General features: G+C 47.6%; 1 protein-coding gene across 4 annotated transcripts in view; it reads right to left on the bottom strand.

Annotated features, from left to right (window-relative positions):
• The window catches only part of SLC35F3 (solute carrier family 35 member F3), a 277,816-nt gene that overhangs the window by 103,831 nt on the left and 156,372 nt on the right, over positions 1-17,613 (bottom strand). Inside the window, exon 1 of one of the 4 annotated variants that reach the window (XM_030556915.1) lies at positions 2,597-2,728. The exons of 2 other annotated variants lie outside the window; for them this stretch is intronic. Coding sequence is in view for 1 of the 2 variants with exons in the window: in XM_030556912.1 (XP_030412772.1) it covers positions 2,204-2,279 (76 nt within the window). In the remaining variant the exon portion in view is untranslated. Of the gene's footprint in view, positions 1-2,203; positions 2,431-2,596; positions 2,729-17,613 lie in introns of those variants that run through there. One more of the 4 variants, XM_030556912.1, reaches the window with a different exon arrangement.

Below are 17,613 nucleotides of genomic sequence, written 5' to 3'. Positions count from 1 at the left end.
CCTGTGAGTGCTCCAGAATCTCAATCTCTATTTCCTCTTTTCTCTCTTCCTCATTTCTCTGATGGCCCTTCTTATTACCCCTCTTCTCTCACAGTCCATTTCTCTTCCTTTCCTCCCAGCCACTTTCTCTCAGTGCCACATTGTCTATATTTCTTCCCAATGCCTATTTGCACTTCTCTGTCCTTTCCTACAGTGACTGACTTGCTCCTTCTAGGACCCTCTTTCTTCCTCCACTGACCCTTTCCCTTCCCTGCCCCCATCATCTCTTCACTGTCTTTTTCCACATCTTTCCCATACTACCCTCACTCAGCTTCCTTCCTGTGCTCCAGCACCTAGCCCACTTGTTCCCATTCCTCTGATGCCTACTGCATTCCAGACCATGGTGCCTTGCCCTCCCACATGCCACGCCATACTCCAGGGTCATTTCACCTGGAGCATAACCTCTTCAGGTTTCCCTGGTTGCTTTCCTCTGCAACTGCTGCTTCACTATAGACCACTGTAGACCAGAACACCCAGAGCCTGGTATCTGAATGACTGCAGGATCCCCTCTCCTGGTTGAAAATGGCCTCTTGAAATCTCTCTGCACTTCTACTAACCTTAGGGTATGGCTACATTTGCACTTCAGAGCTTTGAAGTTTCGAGTGTGGTCGCAGCGCCAGTGCTGGGAGAGAGCTCTCCCAGCGCTGCACGTACTCCACATCCTCTACGGGTGTAGCTTGCAGCGCTGGGAGCTGCGCTCCCAGCGCTACGGCACTGTTTACGCTGAGGCTTTACAGCGCTGTATCTGCAGTGCTCAGGGGGGTGTTTTTTTCACACCCCTGAGCGCAAAAGTTGCAGCGCTGTAAAGCTCCAGTGTAGCCATGGCCTTAGAGACAATCAGCGGTGCTGAGAGCTGCTGAACAATTTGTACAGTGGGAGCCATTGAACCAAGCTGAAACCCTGTATATGATGGAAACCACTTCAAGCTCAGGGATGCGGCAGCACCCCTAGCACCTCCAGTTTCAGTCCGTATGGAGCCAATGTGCTTATTATTTCAGGCCAACAGGGCACGCCAGCTTTATCAGCTCAGCCTGAACAACTTCTGATGCTTCCGTTCCATCCACCTATTAGTGTTGACAGATTCTGACCAATTACCAACTAAGTGGAAGGTCCAGTGGTTAAGGTGTGAGCCTGAGACTTGAAAAAACTGGGTTTAAGTCCTGGCTCTGCCACTGACTTCCTGTGTGACCGTAGGTAAATCCCTTAGTCTCTGCTCATCTGTCAAATGGGATAAGAGCACTGTCCTGCCTCACAGGGGTGTCCTGTGACCAGTGCACAGTCAGTCAGTGTGATGGTGGTCAGGGGCGCTGGAACAATGTTTGCAATGGGGGTGCTGAGAGCCACTAAACCAAGTGTAAGCCCTGTATTTGATGGAAACCACTTCAAGTCAGGGGGTGCTGCAGCACCCCCGCACTCCTAGTTCCAGCACCTAGGATGGTGGTGGTGTGTCTGAGGGGGAGTCATGGGGTCCGCTTTAGCTCAGTGCCAGACAGCTGAAGGCAGAGTCTGCTTCCTGCTCTCCAGGCTTCAGGAGGGGGCCGGGGAGCGCTGGAGGAGGCTCTGGTACAGCAGTGGGAATAACGCAGCAATGCAAAGCAATGTAGCCTCCCACCAACCCCCCTCCGCCGGAAAGCAGAGTCGCAGCCCCGCAGCAGGCGGACGATGTGGGCAATGAGCGTTTCTCCATTTCCTATGAGGGCAGCATGCCCTTTCCCAAAGCAGCCCCTCCTTCAATGCACAGCCCTTCCCCGCCTGTTCCCCGCCCCGGAAAACTTAGCGCTAACTTGTGCCGGGCTCCGGCCCCGCGACAGGGAGCTAACGCTCAGCACACTGGACGGCGATGTCTGCATTGGCGAAATCCTCCTTCAGTGGCAGTCGGCGGGTCCCTTCAGGATAGGGCCCCGCGCGGCTGCTGCAATCCCGCCCCTCGCCCTCCAGCAGCAGCGCCACCCCGCCCCGCGGCCCCTCTCCCAGCCAAGGAACCCGCCAGGCAGCGCCGGGCTGCAGCCTTCTCGCGCCCGGGCAAGGAGCGCTGAGCTCCCGCCGCGGCACGTCCAGCTCCGCACAGCCGCGGAGTGACCGGCGGGGTCCCCACGCCCCAATCCGCGGGGCTGCCGAGCTCTCCCGGCCCCCTCCCCCCCGCCTCCACTGCGGCCGGATTTACCTTCCACTTTGGTGAGGGTAAGGACCGGACTGTTGCACGCGCTGAGCGGGGCTACCCTGGCTGAGTGTTTCTTCATGGTGAGCCCTTGTGCCGGCAGGAGCTCTCCAGCTGCTCGCCTACATCCTGGGACCGGCTGCAGCAGCGCCCTCCGCTCCCGCTGCCTCCTGCAGCCAGCGCTGCCTGCTCTGCGGGCTCTCCCTGCCCTGCGCGTCCCTCTGCCGCAGCAGCGCCCAGTCCTCAGGCTCGCCGCTGCCTCCCTCTCCCTCACCCCGCGCTCTCGCCTCCACTTTGAGGCTTGCTGCAAACAAAACGTCACATGCAACTCACCCCCCCCCCCCAGCCGCGCTCCCGCCGGCTTGGGCAGAAGGGGAGCTGCCCGGCTCGCTCACTCACCTTTCAGTTCCGCAAGGAAGCGGCCCCGACTACAGCCCCCCTAGCGCCCAGATGCTGTGTGGCTAGGCCCTGTGCCCGTGCCTGACTGAGGCGCGGGGATAGCGGGGGACACTACTTGGGCGTTTCACTCGCCCAGAGCTATGGGAGCCCCCCGGGTCATTGCAGCCTTTCCATGGACGAGCAAGTGATTCTGTCACCTTCGGAGTGGAAGGCTCTTATTCCCCTTCCCCCCCGCCCACTGCAGACTTTGTGACAGCTCATGCGAATGGGTAGGACCAATATATGGAGAGGCAGACACAGGCACACACGTCCAGGAGCAAGACATGAAGGGGACACACTTACACAACTCTGCCCACAGAAACGCTGCACCCACTAGCACCTGTTACACTTTTTAGTGGCTATAGAGCACGTGAAAATGACTCTCCAGAGACTGACACTATGACAGTTGTATGGATAGCGGCCCTTGCAAGCTTCCCTTCCTGCCTCTGCCAGGATCTCAGCACCCACCTCGGGGGAAGCCTGTCTATGAGGCCTCTACAGCTGCTGTCAACCATTTTAGTGCCAATTGTTTGGGGGGCTATTTTATTTTGTTTTAGCACATATAAAATTAGAATGACTGCATATTTGATAGGTTTCAGAGTGGTAGCCGTGTTAATCTGTATCAGCAAAATGGCAACTACCATATTTTCATGTGCTAGGTACATATGTACACACCTGCGACTGTATTTTCCACTCCATGCATCTGATGAAGTGGGTTCTAGCCCACAAAAGCTTATGCCCAAATAAATTTGTTAGTCTCTAAGGTGCCACAAGGACTCCTTGTTTATTTGCATATTTGATACCAACCCCGTCTTCTGGGGATGGTGTCAGCTTTGAGCTCATTTTTAAACCAGTCTTGGGGGAAACTACTTTAGGGTTCTCACTGAGATGGGGGCCAGCATCTAAATTGTATTATGCTTCCTGGATTAGAAATCCACCATCCTTCCCCTCCCTACTCAGTTTTTCAAGACAGGCTGTAGCGAGGTGGTGGGATACCCCACAGACCCGCTGAGGGATGAACCTCCCCTGACACCAATGTGGGTGGAGCCACTGGGTCCTGCGCCTACCCCCAGAGGTCACGGCGCAGACCAGGAAGTATAAAAGCTCACCTGCAGAGCTCAGTTGAGAGCCAGCTGCCGCAGAGACCAGACGTCTGCGGCCGAGTTCCTTCAGGGAAGACAGCAGAAGGATGTGGCCAGCCTGAGGTCGCACCGGGCCTGGCGAGCCTACCCCTCACTCGTTACCCAGAGGAGCACTGGCCGAGCCTACCCCGCTCCAGCTACCCCGAGGACTGGCTGAGCCTTCCCCTCACTCGTTACCCCAAGGAGGACTGGCCGAGACAACCCCGCTCCAGCTACCCTGAGGAGGAGCCGAGCCTGCCTCTTGCCTGCTACCCCAAGGAGGAGCCGAGCCTGTCTCTTGCCCACTGCCCCGAAGAGCAGCTGAGCCTACCATCCGCTACTTACCCAGAGGAACCGATGGTGTTTGAGACCACCAGCGATGCTACGATGACTCAGGTACCCTACGAGGGGGAGTGTGGAAGTAGCCTGGGGGCAGCTGACCCCAGTCTGGCTGCCGCACTGCTGGAACCTATGTCAGTGTGTTGCGGCCAGGATCCCCACTAACAGCAGCGAGTCTTTGCCGCTGCTAGGGCCCCAGGCTGGGTCGCAGTGGAGTGGGAGGGCCTGCGTCCCCCCTGCCACCCACTCCTTCGGTGGCAGACTCCCCCTTGGCCTGGAGAGGCTAGGCCCTCCTGCTACTGAACTATTGACTCAGCCCCTGCTTAAGGGCCTGAGTCCCTGACTGCTTGCTGTCCCGCCCTGATCCAGGGCCTGGGCTGACATTGAACTAGTGACTCAGCTCCTGCTGAAAGGCCTGAGTCCCTGACCGTTTGCCTGCTGCCCCGTCCTGACCTCGGGCCGGGGCTGCTATTTTGCTTGTTGCCCTGCCCTGATCCAGGGCCTGGGCTGCTATTTGGACTCTTGACTCAGTCCCCGATTAAAAGCCTGAGTCTCTGACGGTTTCTTGGCTGTCCCGCCCTGACATAGGGCCTGGGCCGCCATTTGACTATTGACTCAGCCCCCGCTCCAAGGGCCTTAGCACCTAACTGAGTGTTCGTTGTTCCCCACAACCGCAGAGCCATCGGCCGGCGAACTAGAGCGAGGTGGTGGGATACCCCACAGCCCTGCTGAGGGACAAACCGTGGCCAAGCCGCACCACACAGGCCCTTTCAGAGGTCCAGAGAGGCCTGGGCCACTTCCAGCTTTTGAGGCCCTTAATAAAAATAAAAATGATGACACATGAAAACAAAATAAGGCACCAGAGAAAGAGTGAAACATAATTTGAATATTTTTTTATTTAACAAATGCTTTTCTAGCCTTTTTCTGTACAAATGCACTAATTATTGAGGAAAAATCTAGCTTTTGTGCAATGTCTCAGTTAATATTAAGCATGGTGAGCCCATTCAAACACTCTTGTCCCATACTTGAATGGTGATAGTTCTTTACCTGCTTCAACACGTTGAAGGTGCGTTCATCTGAAGCCACTGATGCAGGCAAACTGACAAAAATATGCAATAAAATTGTGATATTAGGAAACAACCCAGAGAGTCCAAGTTCAAGTATTTCTTGAAGCAATTCTTTTGGCTTGCAATCCAATTTAAAGTTCGTGGAATATATTTGTTTTGAGGAAGATGACCTCGTCACTGAGATCTTTTGAGATTTCTTTGTTGTACTGTTGCTGAAATTATTCAGATGAAGATCTACTTTCTGCAGTACTCAGTCTGTTGAACTGCCAAAGAGACCCCAAAAGGGTACAAATTAGTTGCAGTGACTCAAATCGATGTGTAAGACCTGACTGAATAGAGTCAATGATGACATGGAAGACATTGACCCTATAATGCTGCTCAGCATCGGATTCAGTAGGTAAGTTGAAATTGGTGAACTCAGATGGAAGGCCAATATTTTGTGCTACTAATTTGGACTCAGTCAGGATCGCATCCCATTGTTCATGAATCTGCTGAATGTCATTGATAAGACTTTCAATCTTTCTCAACATCAAGTGTAGCAATGCATGCTTTGATTACCAGATTAGTTTGGTGGATCATTGTAAGTAGCTTCATCCACAAAGATAACGTCAGAATGCATTCAATTTTGGACATGTGCTTCTGAATAGACTGAAGTTCAGTTTGAGCCTGTGCAGTGAGATTGAGTGATTCAAACTCATTTAAAGCCTTTCTCACTGAATTCAAATGCTGCGCAACTGGTTGAACACCATCAATATGTGCACACCATGCAGTTTTGGACACCCCATGCAGTGAAATAGGAAGATATTGCTTCAGAATTTCCCACCTTTGTGGACTGCTACCAAAGAGATTGTACATTTGCTGAGCAATTCCAAGATAATAATTGCCTCCTTGCATGACTCAGCACAGTCAACACCTACAAGGTTTAGTGTGTGGTTTCCACAGCTGGAGAAAATATAGTTTGAATTATGCTCAAGGAGAACTGTTTGTACACCTTTGTACTTCCCAGCCATATTCAATCCGTTGTCATAGGCTTGGCCAATGCAGACTTGAAAATCTAACTTAAAACCTTCTATAATTGCTAGTACTCAAGCACCAATTTCTTTTCCAGTTTTTCTCGTGAAATTATCAAACAAAATTAACCTTTCTTCAACTGAAAATTTTGAGCTGTCTACAATCTGAACATATCAAATAACCACAGCAGGCTGTTTCTTGTGAGAACAATCTGGAGTGGCATCAATGATTGAAAAATACTTGGCATTTTGAATCTCATCAAGAATTGTTTGTACAAATGACCTGCATAGCTCAATAAACTCATTTTGTATGCGTGTGGAGAGATCATGGACTTGCATGTGCTTTTGACTCTCTTGTGATTCTCGAACATGTTTAACATGCTCTGATAAAAGAGGGTCAGATTTGCTGAGGAACTCAACTATGCCTAGAAATTTTCCATTTGCATGATCACCAATATGTTGACTGGAACCAAAGAAAGCCAATCCCCGCTCAGAAAGAAAAAGGATGGCATTCAGGATGCGCTCAAGGTGTTGTGAAAACGAATTACTGTGTTGTAAAGTGTCTTGAGAACCCCTGATAACTTCACTGTAGAAGAGCAAAATATTCCTACTGAGAGCACCATGCAAGGTTAGAATTCTCTCTTTTGATGCAATTTCTTTCAGTGCACTGAAGCCAAACAGGTTCCAGGATAAACCTGTCCAGTGGTAGAAAATGGACCCATGGTTCTCAACTAGGGTGACAGACAGCAAATGTGAAAAATCAGGATGGGGGTTCCAGTTAGTTTCTGTAGAGAGTTCAGTCAAGAGTAAATTTTCAACTGAACTTTCAGCTGATGCTGCCCTTCTGGCTGATTTCCATGCAACATAGTTTTCTTTGTGTGACGATGAACTCTCATGTGATGATATTCGGTCTTTCAACTTCCTCCAACCTCTGTTGATGCTCCATCCTGATTGATCAGAGAGAACTGATGCATTCGCAGCACTTCTGTTCAAAATGAAGCAGGTGCACAGTACAGAGATTGTTTTTCTGTACTCCAGCATAACAGTCTCTTGTGCAGGTCTCACCATTTGGAAGAGTTTTTGTCAGCAGATGAGTAGGGAAAGCATGATTATCAGCATCTCATGGAATGTTACTTGGAATTTCAAAATAACTAATTTAAAGAAAAGATTGCATTTGGGCAGTATTGTGCTTGTCAATAATTCCAATGTCAGTCACAGTCAAACCTGTAGTACTCATGAATTGCTCTTGCTGCGTAAGATCTACATCTTCATGTTGCTGTTGAGTTTCTTGATCGTACACAGAATCTTCTGCTGCATCTGTTATGGCTGGCACATCTCCTTCTTGACTACTCATGTTCAGATATTGGCACTGAAATATCTGTTGCAGTTGCAGAGTTTTCATTATCCGTAGCACTGTTTGTTGAATAAGGTGTGTTTTCCAGTGGTTTAAGAAATGAAGTTATTGGCTTTGAGCTTGTAGCGAGGGGGCCCCACTCCCTCGTGCTCCTGAGGAGAACAGGCCAGAAAGGGCGCAGCCATGGGCGGAGCCCCCGCCGCCTGTCCCCGCTGCCTGGAAGTCAAGGGGCGGGACAGGTAGTCCAAGGACACCGCTGCCTGTCCCCGCCCCCCGGAAGTCAAGGGGCAGGACAGGAAGTACAAAAGCCCGGCCCCAGCGCTCAGTTAGGAGGAGGCTGCCAGAGAAGGCAGATGCTAGGGCCCGAGCTCCCGCTGGGCCCGGCCTACCCTGTGCCCGGTACCCGGAGGGGTACTGGCCTGACCTCCCCTGGGGACAGTACTCAGAGGAGCCGACTGAGTGGTCCGACGCTCAGCCTGTGGAGAAGCTGCCTGGACCTCCCGACGGCTGGTACCCGAGGAGTGAATCGGACCGCACGATGCCCGATACCCCAAGGAGTGGACCGGACCTCCCAATGCCCGATACCCCGAGGAGAGTACTGGACCTCCCGACCCAGACACCCTGAGGAACCCATGGTCTGGGACCCCCTGGACGATGCTGGCAGAGGGCAGGTACCCGGTGAGGGGGAGGTTGGAAGTGGCCCGGGGGCAGCAAACCCCAATCAGGCTGCGGGCTCACCTGAGCCAATGTCAGTGTGTTTCGGTCAGGATTCCCCACTGACCGTCAGCAGCGTTAACCGCTGCTAGGGCCCCGGGCTGGAACGCAGTGGAGTGGGAGGGCCTGCGTTCCCCCTGCCACTCCTCCAAGGGTGGCAGACTCCCGATCCCTTGACCTGAGGAGGCCGTCTCCGCTCTCTTGTTGCTCTGCCTCTGCTGAAAAGCCTGAGCCTAGACTGTGTGTGTTGCCTCGCCCCACCCAAGGGCCGGGGCATACTTATATACTGTTCTCTCATGCTCAACCCCGCAGCAAGGGACAGGCCCGAGGCAGAAGGAGTGAGGCGAGCCGGTGTCGCTCCCCTTCCCCCTCAAGGAGGGTCGAGCCCCGGCACCGCTCTACTACAGAGCTCTTAGCTGCTGCTTCACTCAGTTGTTTTCACAGTCTCTTGCTTGCACCACTTTCAAATCTCCTCTTCATAGTGATCTGTCTAGTCAATATGTAGCCTATCTACACTTGAAATATTCTGCTGTAAATAAGTAGCTTATCTACACTTGAAATCCTCTACTGTAAACGTACACAAATGCTGAATGGTTCACAAATGCTGAAAAGACTTAAAATGAAGGAATACTCATTAAGAACACAAAATGAAACAGTTAGACTGGTTATTATCCTTATCACTGAACCAGAACTCAAACACGCAAAGTATAATATAACAGGCTGAGCTGAAGACAAAGAGATGACATATAGTAAACACAGACACAGATACAGACAGAGGGATAATGTCCAAAAATTTCAAACAAGTATTCTCACGAAACTCACTGTACAAGATTATCCTCACAAATTTTCACCTTGCTCAATAATCTCTTCAGATAATTCTCAGTCTGTAGCTTGTTTGTGAGCAGTTGGTTGTATTTAAAATTCAAGCTTTTATGGTATGTGTGGTTATTTGGTATGTTTTTATTTCTAACTAGATCTCTACTATCTGTTAGAAGCCTGTTTCTTGTGCAAATGCTGGTAATTTTGAATATGAAGTTTGTTCTGCAAATGTGTTGCAAAATTCACTCAAAATTTGCTGTGTTGGTGAAAACTCACAATTAATATAGTTCGCGAGTCTTTCATATTCACAGGAATCTAACACAAAAGAATCAAGAGTCTAGTCAATGCAAATTCAGTAAGAAGTTTTACAATCAGTTTTAGTTTTATTTTGCAATATTTGCCTCATTGTAATGACAATGTCTTTCTGATCTTTCCCTTCCCAACATCCATCAAGCACTTTGTTAGTTATGTGTCTTCTGTCATTTCACTAGTGTCCACAGAGCTGGATATCAGATGAAAAAGGAAGTCATGGCAGCTGAATGAAATCTGGTTCCAGTTGTTTGCCAGAGTGTATGAGCTTGGAAGAGTTTGATTAATAATTCCTATCCCCAGCGTATTTCAGATTCTCTCACCAATGGAATGATATAACCTAGTTCCTAGACATGGATATAAAGAGCCCTGGTGGGAATATCTTGCCTGTGGGGTTTTTTCAATTAACTTTAATGTTTATTGCTTTTGTGAGCAGTAAAGAAAGATCCGCATGGTGGTGCACTTTACTAAAGCCATAACTTTCTCTCTGTAACAAATTCTGAGACAGTCACCCACTTTTCAGACTTTAGACCGCTGCATTTCATTTAACCCTGGTTGCCTCTCCCTCATTTTGTCACACCAATAAAATAAAAAGCTTGCTTAGGTCTTGGACCTTTTAACTTTAGACTATGTAAGCTTCATTTTTAGGTTTCATTTTATGGTGCAGACAGGCAATATCTATGTTTTATTTCAACTTGCAAATGGGAAAATATCTTACCACTCACTATTTTGATTTTTATTAAAAGTGAATTTAGTGTTCCTGAAAAGGTAACCGATTTGAAGAAAGGAGCACTATATTTATACAAAGCACAGGCAACAGTGATGTGTGCTTCACTACATTGCTCTATCAACGTGCTTCAGATCTAATTAGGCAGAAAAAACATCTCCATGGGTGAAAAGGAAAGTTCAGACTCTAAACTCATTCAGTCCCTGACCTTTCTGCTGAGTCTGCCGACAAGACTGACCATTAGCACTACAGTAACTGTGAAGGAGCTTTTTAGAAGGTGGACAGCCAAGAGGCATGCACAGAGACCATCAACTCATTTTACACAGATCATTTGGTCTGTTCCGATCTATGCTGGATTCAAAAGATTCACAAATGCAATACAGTTCCCTGAAACCATTGTCTCAGTGGAATCCCATGATTCTCTCGCTCTTAGAGTAGGTCCCTGGGCCCTATCTCCATGTGGACCGGCCCTGATTCTTCAGCAGGTCCAGCTGGCCTCGACACCTGCCAGTCTTCCCTTTGGGAGCACTGATCAGTGGTTAATATAGCAACCAGACAACTTCCTTAAAAAGTATTGTTTAATTTTAACAGTAAGAACATAGTAAAGCAGAAGAGAAGGATCTTAAAACAACAAAACAGTTTATATGCATGTCTGTCTATCTTCCTAAGCTTTCATTGGGTGGTAAGCCTTAGGATGGCCCAAATGCTTGACTCTCCTTCGTAGGGCCTATCTCTGTGTCAGTGTGGTCCTCAGAAACAGCCTCTGACAGCTGCCTCCCCTTCTTTCTAGCAAGTTAATTAACCATTTCAAGTTATTTTGGTCTCTGTTCCGGCCTGGGCAAAACAGCTGTGTAATTGTGGCTGGAGCCAAGGAGCATCTTAGCATATTAATAGCACAGAATTGTTTCTTAATGACCCCCTGCTGTGTTTATTAGGAAGTTACCTATCTAGAGACATTATGTTGTCTTCTTGCTATTGCACTAACTGTCTTGATATTTAACTAAATCAATATATAAATAAGCATTCCAGTAACCCAATATAACTGCAATAAGTATCTCAATAACCAGGTCATATGCAGAATTCATTTAATGATTATAGATCAGCCCCACATCCTTCACGGCTCTCTCAACTCATCACAGACTTCAGTGAAGTTACCCTAGAATTACACAAGTGCAGTGAGTATAATTGGTCCCAAAGGCCTAGCATTAATACACATCTTAAACTCAGTCTGATGTCCTATTAACAAAAATAATGCTGCCAACAATTAGAGTACATTATAAAGATCCTTATAATAACTTCCCAGATGATGAGACTGAGGAAAAAAGAATGATGTTTCAGCGACAAGTACTTAGCATAAATAATCCACTTTGTCTCCTGTATTCTTAACTTTCAGATGCCTTTGAAACAGAATGTTTTTGAAGAGATAATTGACTACACAGCTGTTGAGTTTAGTAGATGCGGAAAAGTCATGGCCGATGAATCCCGAGGACCAATAGGAAGGGTAGAGGAAAGTGGATACAGAGGGAAAGTGTATGATCTCACCCGAATCACCCTTTTGCACCTCTACACTTTTAGCAGCTGATTGCGATATGGCATGCAGCCTCTCCTTCCTCTCGTCTCTTGCACAGGGTAATACAGTATTTGTGCAGGCAGCACATAGCTGTTATGTGGGAGCAGGAAGATGCAGTTATAAATAGTAGCTAGCCCAAAATGAAGCAGTGGAAAATACTACAACCTTGCTATTAGATTCATCCACAAATTGATAGTCAGTGCTTAGGGAAAATGAGTATTCTCTTAAATGATGCTGTTGCATGCTGCAAACATGCAGACATCAGCTCAACTACACAGATGCAGGGACAGGGTTAGAAACTATAGATTATGCAGACATAGATCTGCACTGCACTATTTGATTTATAGAAGAATCTAAATTAGCTGCTGTAATATTGTAAGTAATGCTTTTAGAGTTAAGAGTTCATGGCCAGGAGAGACCACCAGATTATCTAATCTGACTTTCTGTATAGCACAGACCACCAATACCAGCACCCGCACACTAAACATAACTAAAATAAGACCAAAGTATTACAGCCTGTAGGAGACTAGAGAATAGGAGGGACCAAGGTGTGTCAGTGCCCGAAGCCCCTGCAATAGCAGGGAAATGATTAAGTGAGATATACCCAGAAAATCCTGGCAGAAGATGGTGAAAACACCCCCAGAGCCACTGCGAATCAAACCTGGGAGAAGGTTCCTTCCCAGCTCTACACATGGAAATCAGATAAACTCTGAGCGTATGAGAAAGAACCAGCCAGCCAAGCACCTGACAGAAAAAGAATGCCTAGTGCCCCTAAGATCCCTGTCCCAAGTCCCATCTTCAGCTATGGTCATCCTTGGTGTTTCAGAGGAAAGAGATAAAAAACCCTGCTGGAATAGATTGGCCGGGGGTGGGGAATCTCTTCCTGGCCCCTGCTATGGTCATCTGAAATGCTGAAGTATGAGCTTTGGGAACATAAGACATAAACCAGAAGTGAGCCCCAGGGCTGTTGATGACCCTTGTCCCCTATCATCACATGCAATCCCTCCCCCCCATACAACTGCACTCGTAAATTTGTCCATCTCTTTCTTAAAACTAAGTGTTTTCCCCCCACAACTCCTACTAGGAGGCTGTACCAGAACTTCTCCCCTCTGATGGTTAGAAACCTTCTAATTCCAGCCAAAATTTGTTCATGACCAGTTTATACCCGTTTGTTCTTGTGCTAACATTCTCCTTTAGCTTAAATAGTTCTTCATCCTTCATCAGTTGTAGGCATTAAAAAGTAACAATCACACACACATGAGCAGTTCTTGCTTTTCATCCAGAAGAGCAGAGAGGTACAGATAGACATTAGCCAGTCCATTATTCATGACTGAAGTTAGGATGAACAAAGGAGAGCCCATGTGCCAAACTCTGAGTCCCCTTTGCAAAAAGGTTTAGAATATTTACATAATGTATAAAAATTATTTGACTTTTGCTACCGTTTAGGGGACTGTCATCAATATATTCCTGCAATTGCCAGAGATTTGTTTTAATCTACTAGAAATGCAGTAGCATTGTGGTCTTGGCTATTTTTCTGTTGTTTCTATATGGGGTAGGAGGGAGCAGATATGATAGCCTTTTCCCATCCAATATTAATTAGCTACTGTTAAAATATTTTTCATGTTGTTAATATGTGCGATTTTACTTTTAATATAGTCAGATACACAAATTTTTGGATATGCCCATAGAAGATGAGCCAACCCACTCTATAAATCACCTCTCGCTGGAACTATTTGGCAATTTTTTTTCTATAGGAAAGTATGTTTATTTTGTGGCACCAAATATGACTCTGCTTTTCACTGTGCCTGGGGAGGATCATAACATTAGTACAAGCAGTGAGACCTCATCCCAAGATAACCCATAGTACATTTTAAAGTATTCTACACACACCGTCATGAGACAGCTACTTATAAAGATTTTTTGTTGCGTATCACTAATCCCTCAGCTTCTATAGTTGGGTTTGTGGATTTAGTTAATGCTTCTGAAGAATGGATCCAGATTGGTAATTAATAGTACAATATGGAAGCCTGTAATAGGCTTACACAAAATGGATGTTGCTCCGAAAAAAGTTAATGGTAGCTTTGTCTTTGACTTCAATGAGAGCAGTACTCACATAGTGTAACCACAAAATACATACACAAGAAAGTGACATACAAAGTACAGAGCACTAGTTTTATTTTATATTTGGGAACCTAATTGCTATAAAACATGAAGCTGTTAGGAGACAGGGATGGAGGATCAAAGTACATGTGAAAAAATGAAGAAGGGCAACGATATCAGACAAGAGTTTCCAAGGTATAGAAGGTGAGAGAGGAGGACCAGAGTGTCATAAACAGATAGCTAAGGGTTAATGTCTCTTACACCTGGAAAGAAGTAATCTGAAACACCTGACCAGAGGACCAATCAGGAAACAAGACTTTTTCAAATCTGGGTGGAGGGTTTTTTGTGTGTGAGTCCTTTGTTCTTGGTCTTCTGCCTGTCTCTCTCAGCTAAGGGAAGGATTTTTCTATTTCCTGCTTTCTAATCTTCTGTTTCCAAGTTGTGAGTACAAAGATGGTTTGTTGTTTTGTATTTACATGTCTATAGTTGCTGGAGTGCTTTGAATTGTATTCTTTTTGAATAAGGCTGTTTATTCAATAGTCTTTTAAGCAAATGACCCTGTATTTGTCACCTTAATACAGAGAGAGACCATTTTTATGTATTTTTCTTTCTTTTTATATAAAGCTTTCTTTTAAGACCTGTTGGAGTTTTTCTTTAGTGGGGAACTCCAGGGAATTGAGTCTGCAGCTCACCAGGGAACTGGTGGGAGGAAGAAGTCAAGGGGAACTCTGTGTGTGTTAGATTTACTAGCCTGACTTTGCATTCCCTGGGTGAAGAGGGAAGTGCTTGTGTTTCCAGGAGTGGAAATAGAGAGGGTGGAATCCCTCTGTTTAGATTCACGGAGTTTGCTTTTGTGTATCTCTCCAGGAACACCTAGAGGGGGGAAGGGAAAAGGTTTATTTCCCTTTGTTGTGAGACTCAAGGGATTTGGGTCTTGGAGTCCCCAGGGAAGGTTTTTGGGGGGACCAGAGTGCCCCAAAACACTCTAATTTTTTGGGTGGTGGCTGCTTTACCAGGTCCAAGCTGGTAACTAAGCTTGGAGGTTTTCATGCTAACCCCCATATTTTGGACGCTAAGGTCCAAATCTGGGACTAGGTTATGATATGGTGTGCAGCGTTGGGATAGATAGAATCCAGAAGCCAGTAGGAATATTATATTTTTCTTTTCTCTGCTAGGGGCTTTTAAGCAGAGAGGAACGGTTTGGTTTTAAAAGGAACCAGAGAGAATTTTTTTTTCTGCTCTCTCTGGCAGTTTTTGGCTTGCATATTAAGCAAGGAACCATTAAGAGACTATTAAGGGTCTTTTGTCACACAATAGCACTCCCATTAGGGGGCAATTACCAGCACTATACACATGCAAATAAAGTGGTTTTTCTGGTTTACTTTACATTGAAAAGATTAGCTAAAGGGAAAAAGGCACTGTTGCTAGGCAGACCCCAGGAGGCAACAGAGAACCTGCAGTTCAGACAGCCAACACCGGAGGGCACCCCAACACAAGAAAACAGGATGTCACGAAAACCAGACGCAGTACAGCTCGAAGCAATGGAAAAACAGATAGAACTGCTCAGAACACAGATGGCCAGAGATGAGGCAACTCACAAACAAGAGATGGAAAGGCTACAAAAACAAGAAGAAGGCAACAATGCAGCCCACCGCCGAGACATGGAAAAACAACAAAAAGAGATGGAACTCCGGAGGGAAGCCCACCGACAGGCCATGGAATTAGAAAAGGCTAAGCAAAACACAGCCAACCCTAACAACCCTGCGCCAATGATTGTTGCACAGCACAGAAAATTTCCCACCTACAAGGCAGGTGATGACACCGAGGCCTTCTTGGAAAATTTTGAAAGAGCCTGTCTTGGGTACTGCATCCCTGAAGACCAGTACATGGTAGAATTGAGGCCACAGCTCAGTGGACCTTTAGCAGAGGTGGCAGCTGAAATGCCTAAGCAGCAAATGAACGACTATAAACTTTTTCAAACAAAGGCCAGATACAGAATGGGGATAACCCCGGATCATGCCCGTCGGCGTTTCAGAACCCAAAAGTGGAAACCAGATGTGTCATTTCCCAAACACACCTACTACACTGGGAAAAATTATGAGGCCTGGATATCAGGACACAATGTTAAATCCTTGGAAGAACTGCACCTCCTCATACAAATGGAGCAGTTCTTGAATGGTGTTCCTGAGGACATAACACGGTACATACAAGATGGAAAACCCCAAAATCTCACCGAGGCGGGGGAGATTGGAGCCAGATGGATGGAAGTAGCAGAAAGCAAGAAAGCTACTGTCAAGGGGAACGAATACCCCAGAGGGCACACCGACCATAAACCCTACAACCGAGGACAGCCAAAGACCCCACATACAACCCAAGTAAAGCCACAGACGCCCTATTTTTCCACTTCACCAGTCTCCAGTAACTCACCTCGACCCAGTGACCCATCAGATGGAAGATGCTTTAAGTGTAATGAACTGGGACATATCAAGGCCAACTGCCCAAAGACCGCCAACCAAGTGCAGTTCATTACACCACCATCACCCAAAAGATCCCCAGGCCCAGATGCCTCTCAAATACCCTTGGAGCAAAGGGAAAATTTGAGAGTGGGCGGAAAGAAGGTTACTGCGTGGAGAGACACGGGGGCACAGGTGTCAGCTATCCACCAATCCTTCGTAGACCCCAAATTCATCAACCCAAAGGCCCAAGTGACAATTTACCCCTTCATGTCACAAGCTGTAGACTTGCCTACAGCTGAACTGCCTGTCCAGGACAAAGGCTGGTCAGGAATGTGGACTTTTTCAGTTTATGACAACTATCCCATCCCCATGCTACTGGGGGAAGACTTGGCCAACCAGGTGAAGCGGGCCAAGCGAGTGAGAATGGTTACATGTAGCCAAACCAGGCAAGCTTCCAGACCCATTCCTGTTCCTGGGCCGTCCACAGACGCCCCGTCTGTGTTACCAGAGACCCAGACAGAGGTAGTGGACCCGGATTCCATGCCAACCACTGAAACAGCCACAGCACCGCCAGTCCCAGGCCCGGAACTGGAACAGTAACCAGCACCAGCAATTGCAACCACATCTTCAAACTCAACGCCAGAGGGTGACAGCGAGCCAAAACTGGCAGAAGCAACAGACAGCCATACCCAAAAGGCTCAGCCAGAGCCTGAAATACCCTCAGGTGCACCAGCGGAGAGCGGTTCACCAGCAACGGAAACAACCCCATCACCTACATCACTTCCAGAGGGACCAAGCCCAAATCCCCAGTCTGAGGAAGAACTGGTGACCCCAGCCTCCAGGGAACAGTTCCAGACTGAGCAGGAAGCAGATGACAGCCTTCAGAAAGCGTGGGCGGCGGCACGGAGCACCCCACTGCCTCTCAGCTCTTCTAATCGATCCCGGTTTGTTATAGACCAAGGACTTTTATACAAGGAAATTCTTTCGGGTGGACACCGGGAAGAATGGCAGCCGCAAAAACAGTTGGTGGTTCCAACTAAGTACCGGGGGAAGCTCTTAAGCTTAGCCCATGATCATCCCAGTGGCCATGCTGGGGTGAACAGAACCAAGGACTGGTTAGGGAAGTCCTTCCACTGGGAGGGGACGGGCAAGGACGTTGCCAAGTATATCCGGTCTTGTGAGGTATGCCAAAGAGTGGGAAAGCCTCAAGACCAGGTCAAGGCCCCTCTCCAGCCACTCCCCATAATTGAGGTCCCATTTCAGCGAGTAGCTGTGGATATTCTGGGTCCTTTCCCAAAAAAGACACCCAGAGGAAAGCAGTACGTACTGACTTTCGTGGACTTTGCTACCCGATGGCCGGAAGCAGTAGCTCTACGCAACACCAGGGCTAAC

This window comes from Gopherus evgoodei, chromosome 3, assembly GCF_007399415.2.
Source record: "Gopherus evgoodei ecotype Sinaloan lineage chromosome 3, rGopEvg1_v1.p, whole genome shotgun sequence".
Classification (NCBI taxonomy): Eukaryota; Metazoa; Chordata; order Testudines; family Testudinidae; genus Gopherus; species Gopherus evgoodei.
The sequence above is the reverse complement of the archived record's forward strand: the minus strand, read 5'-3'. Positions and strand labels throughout refer to the sequence as shown.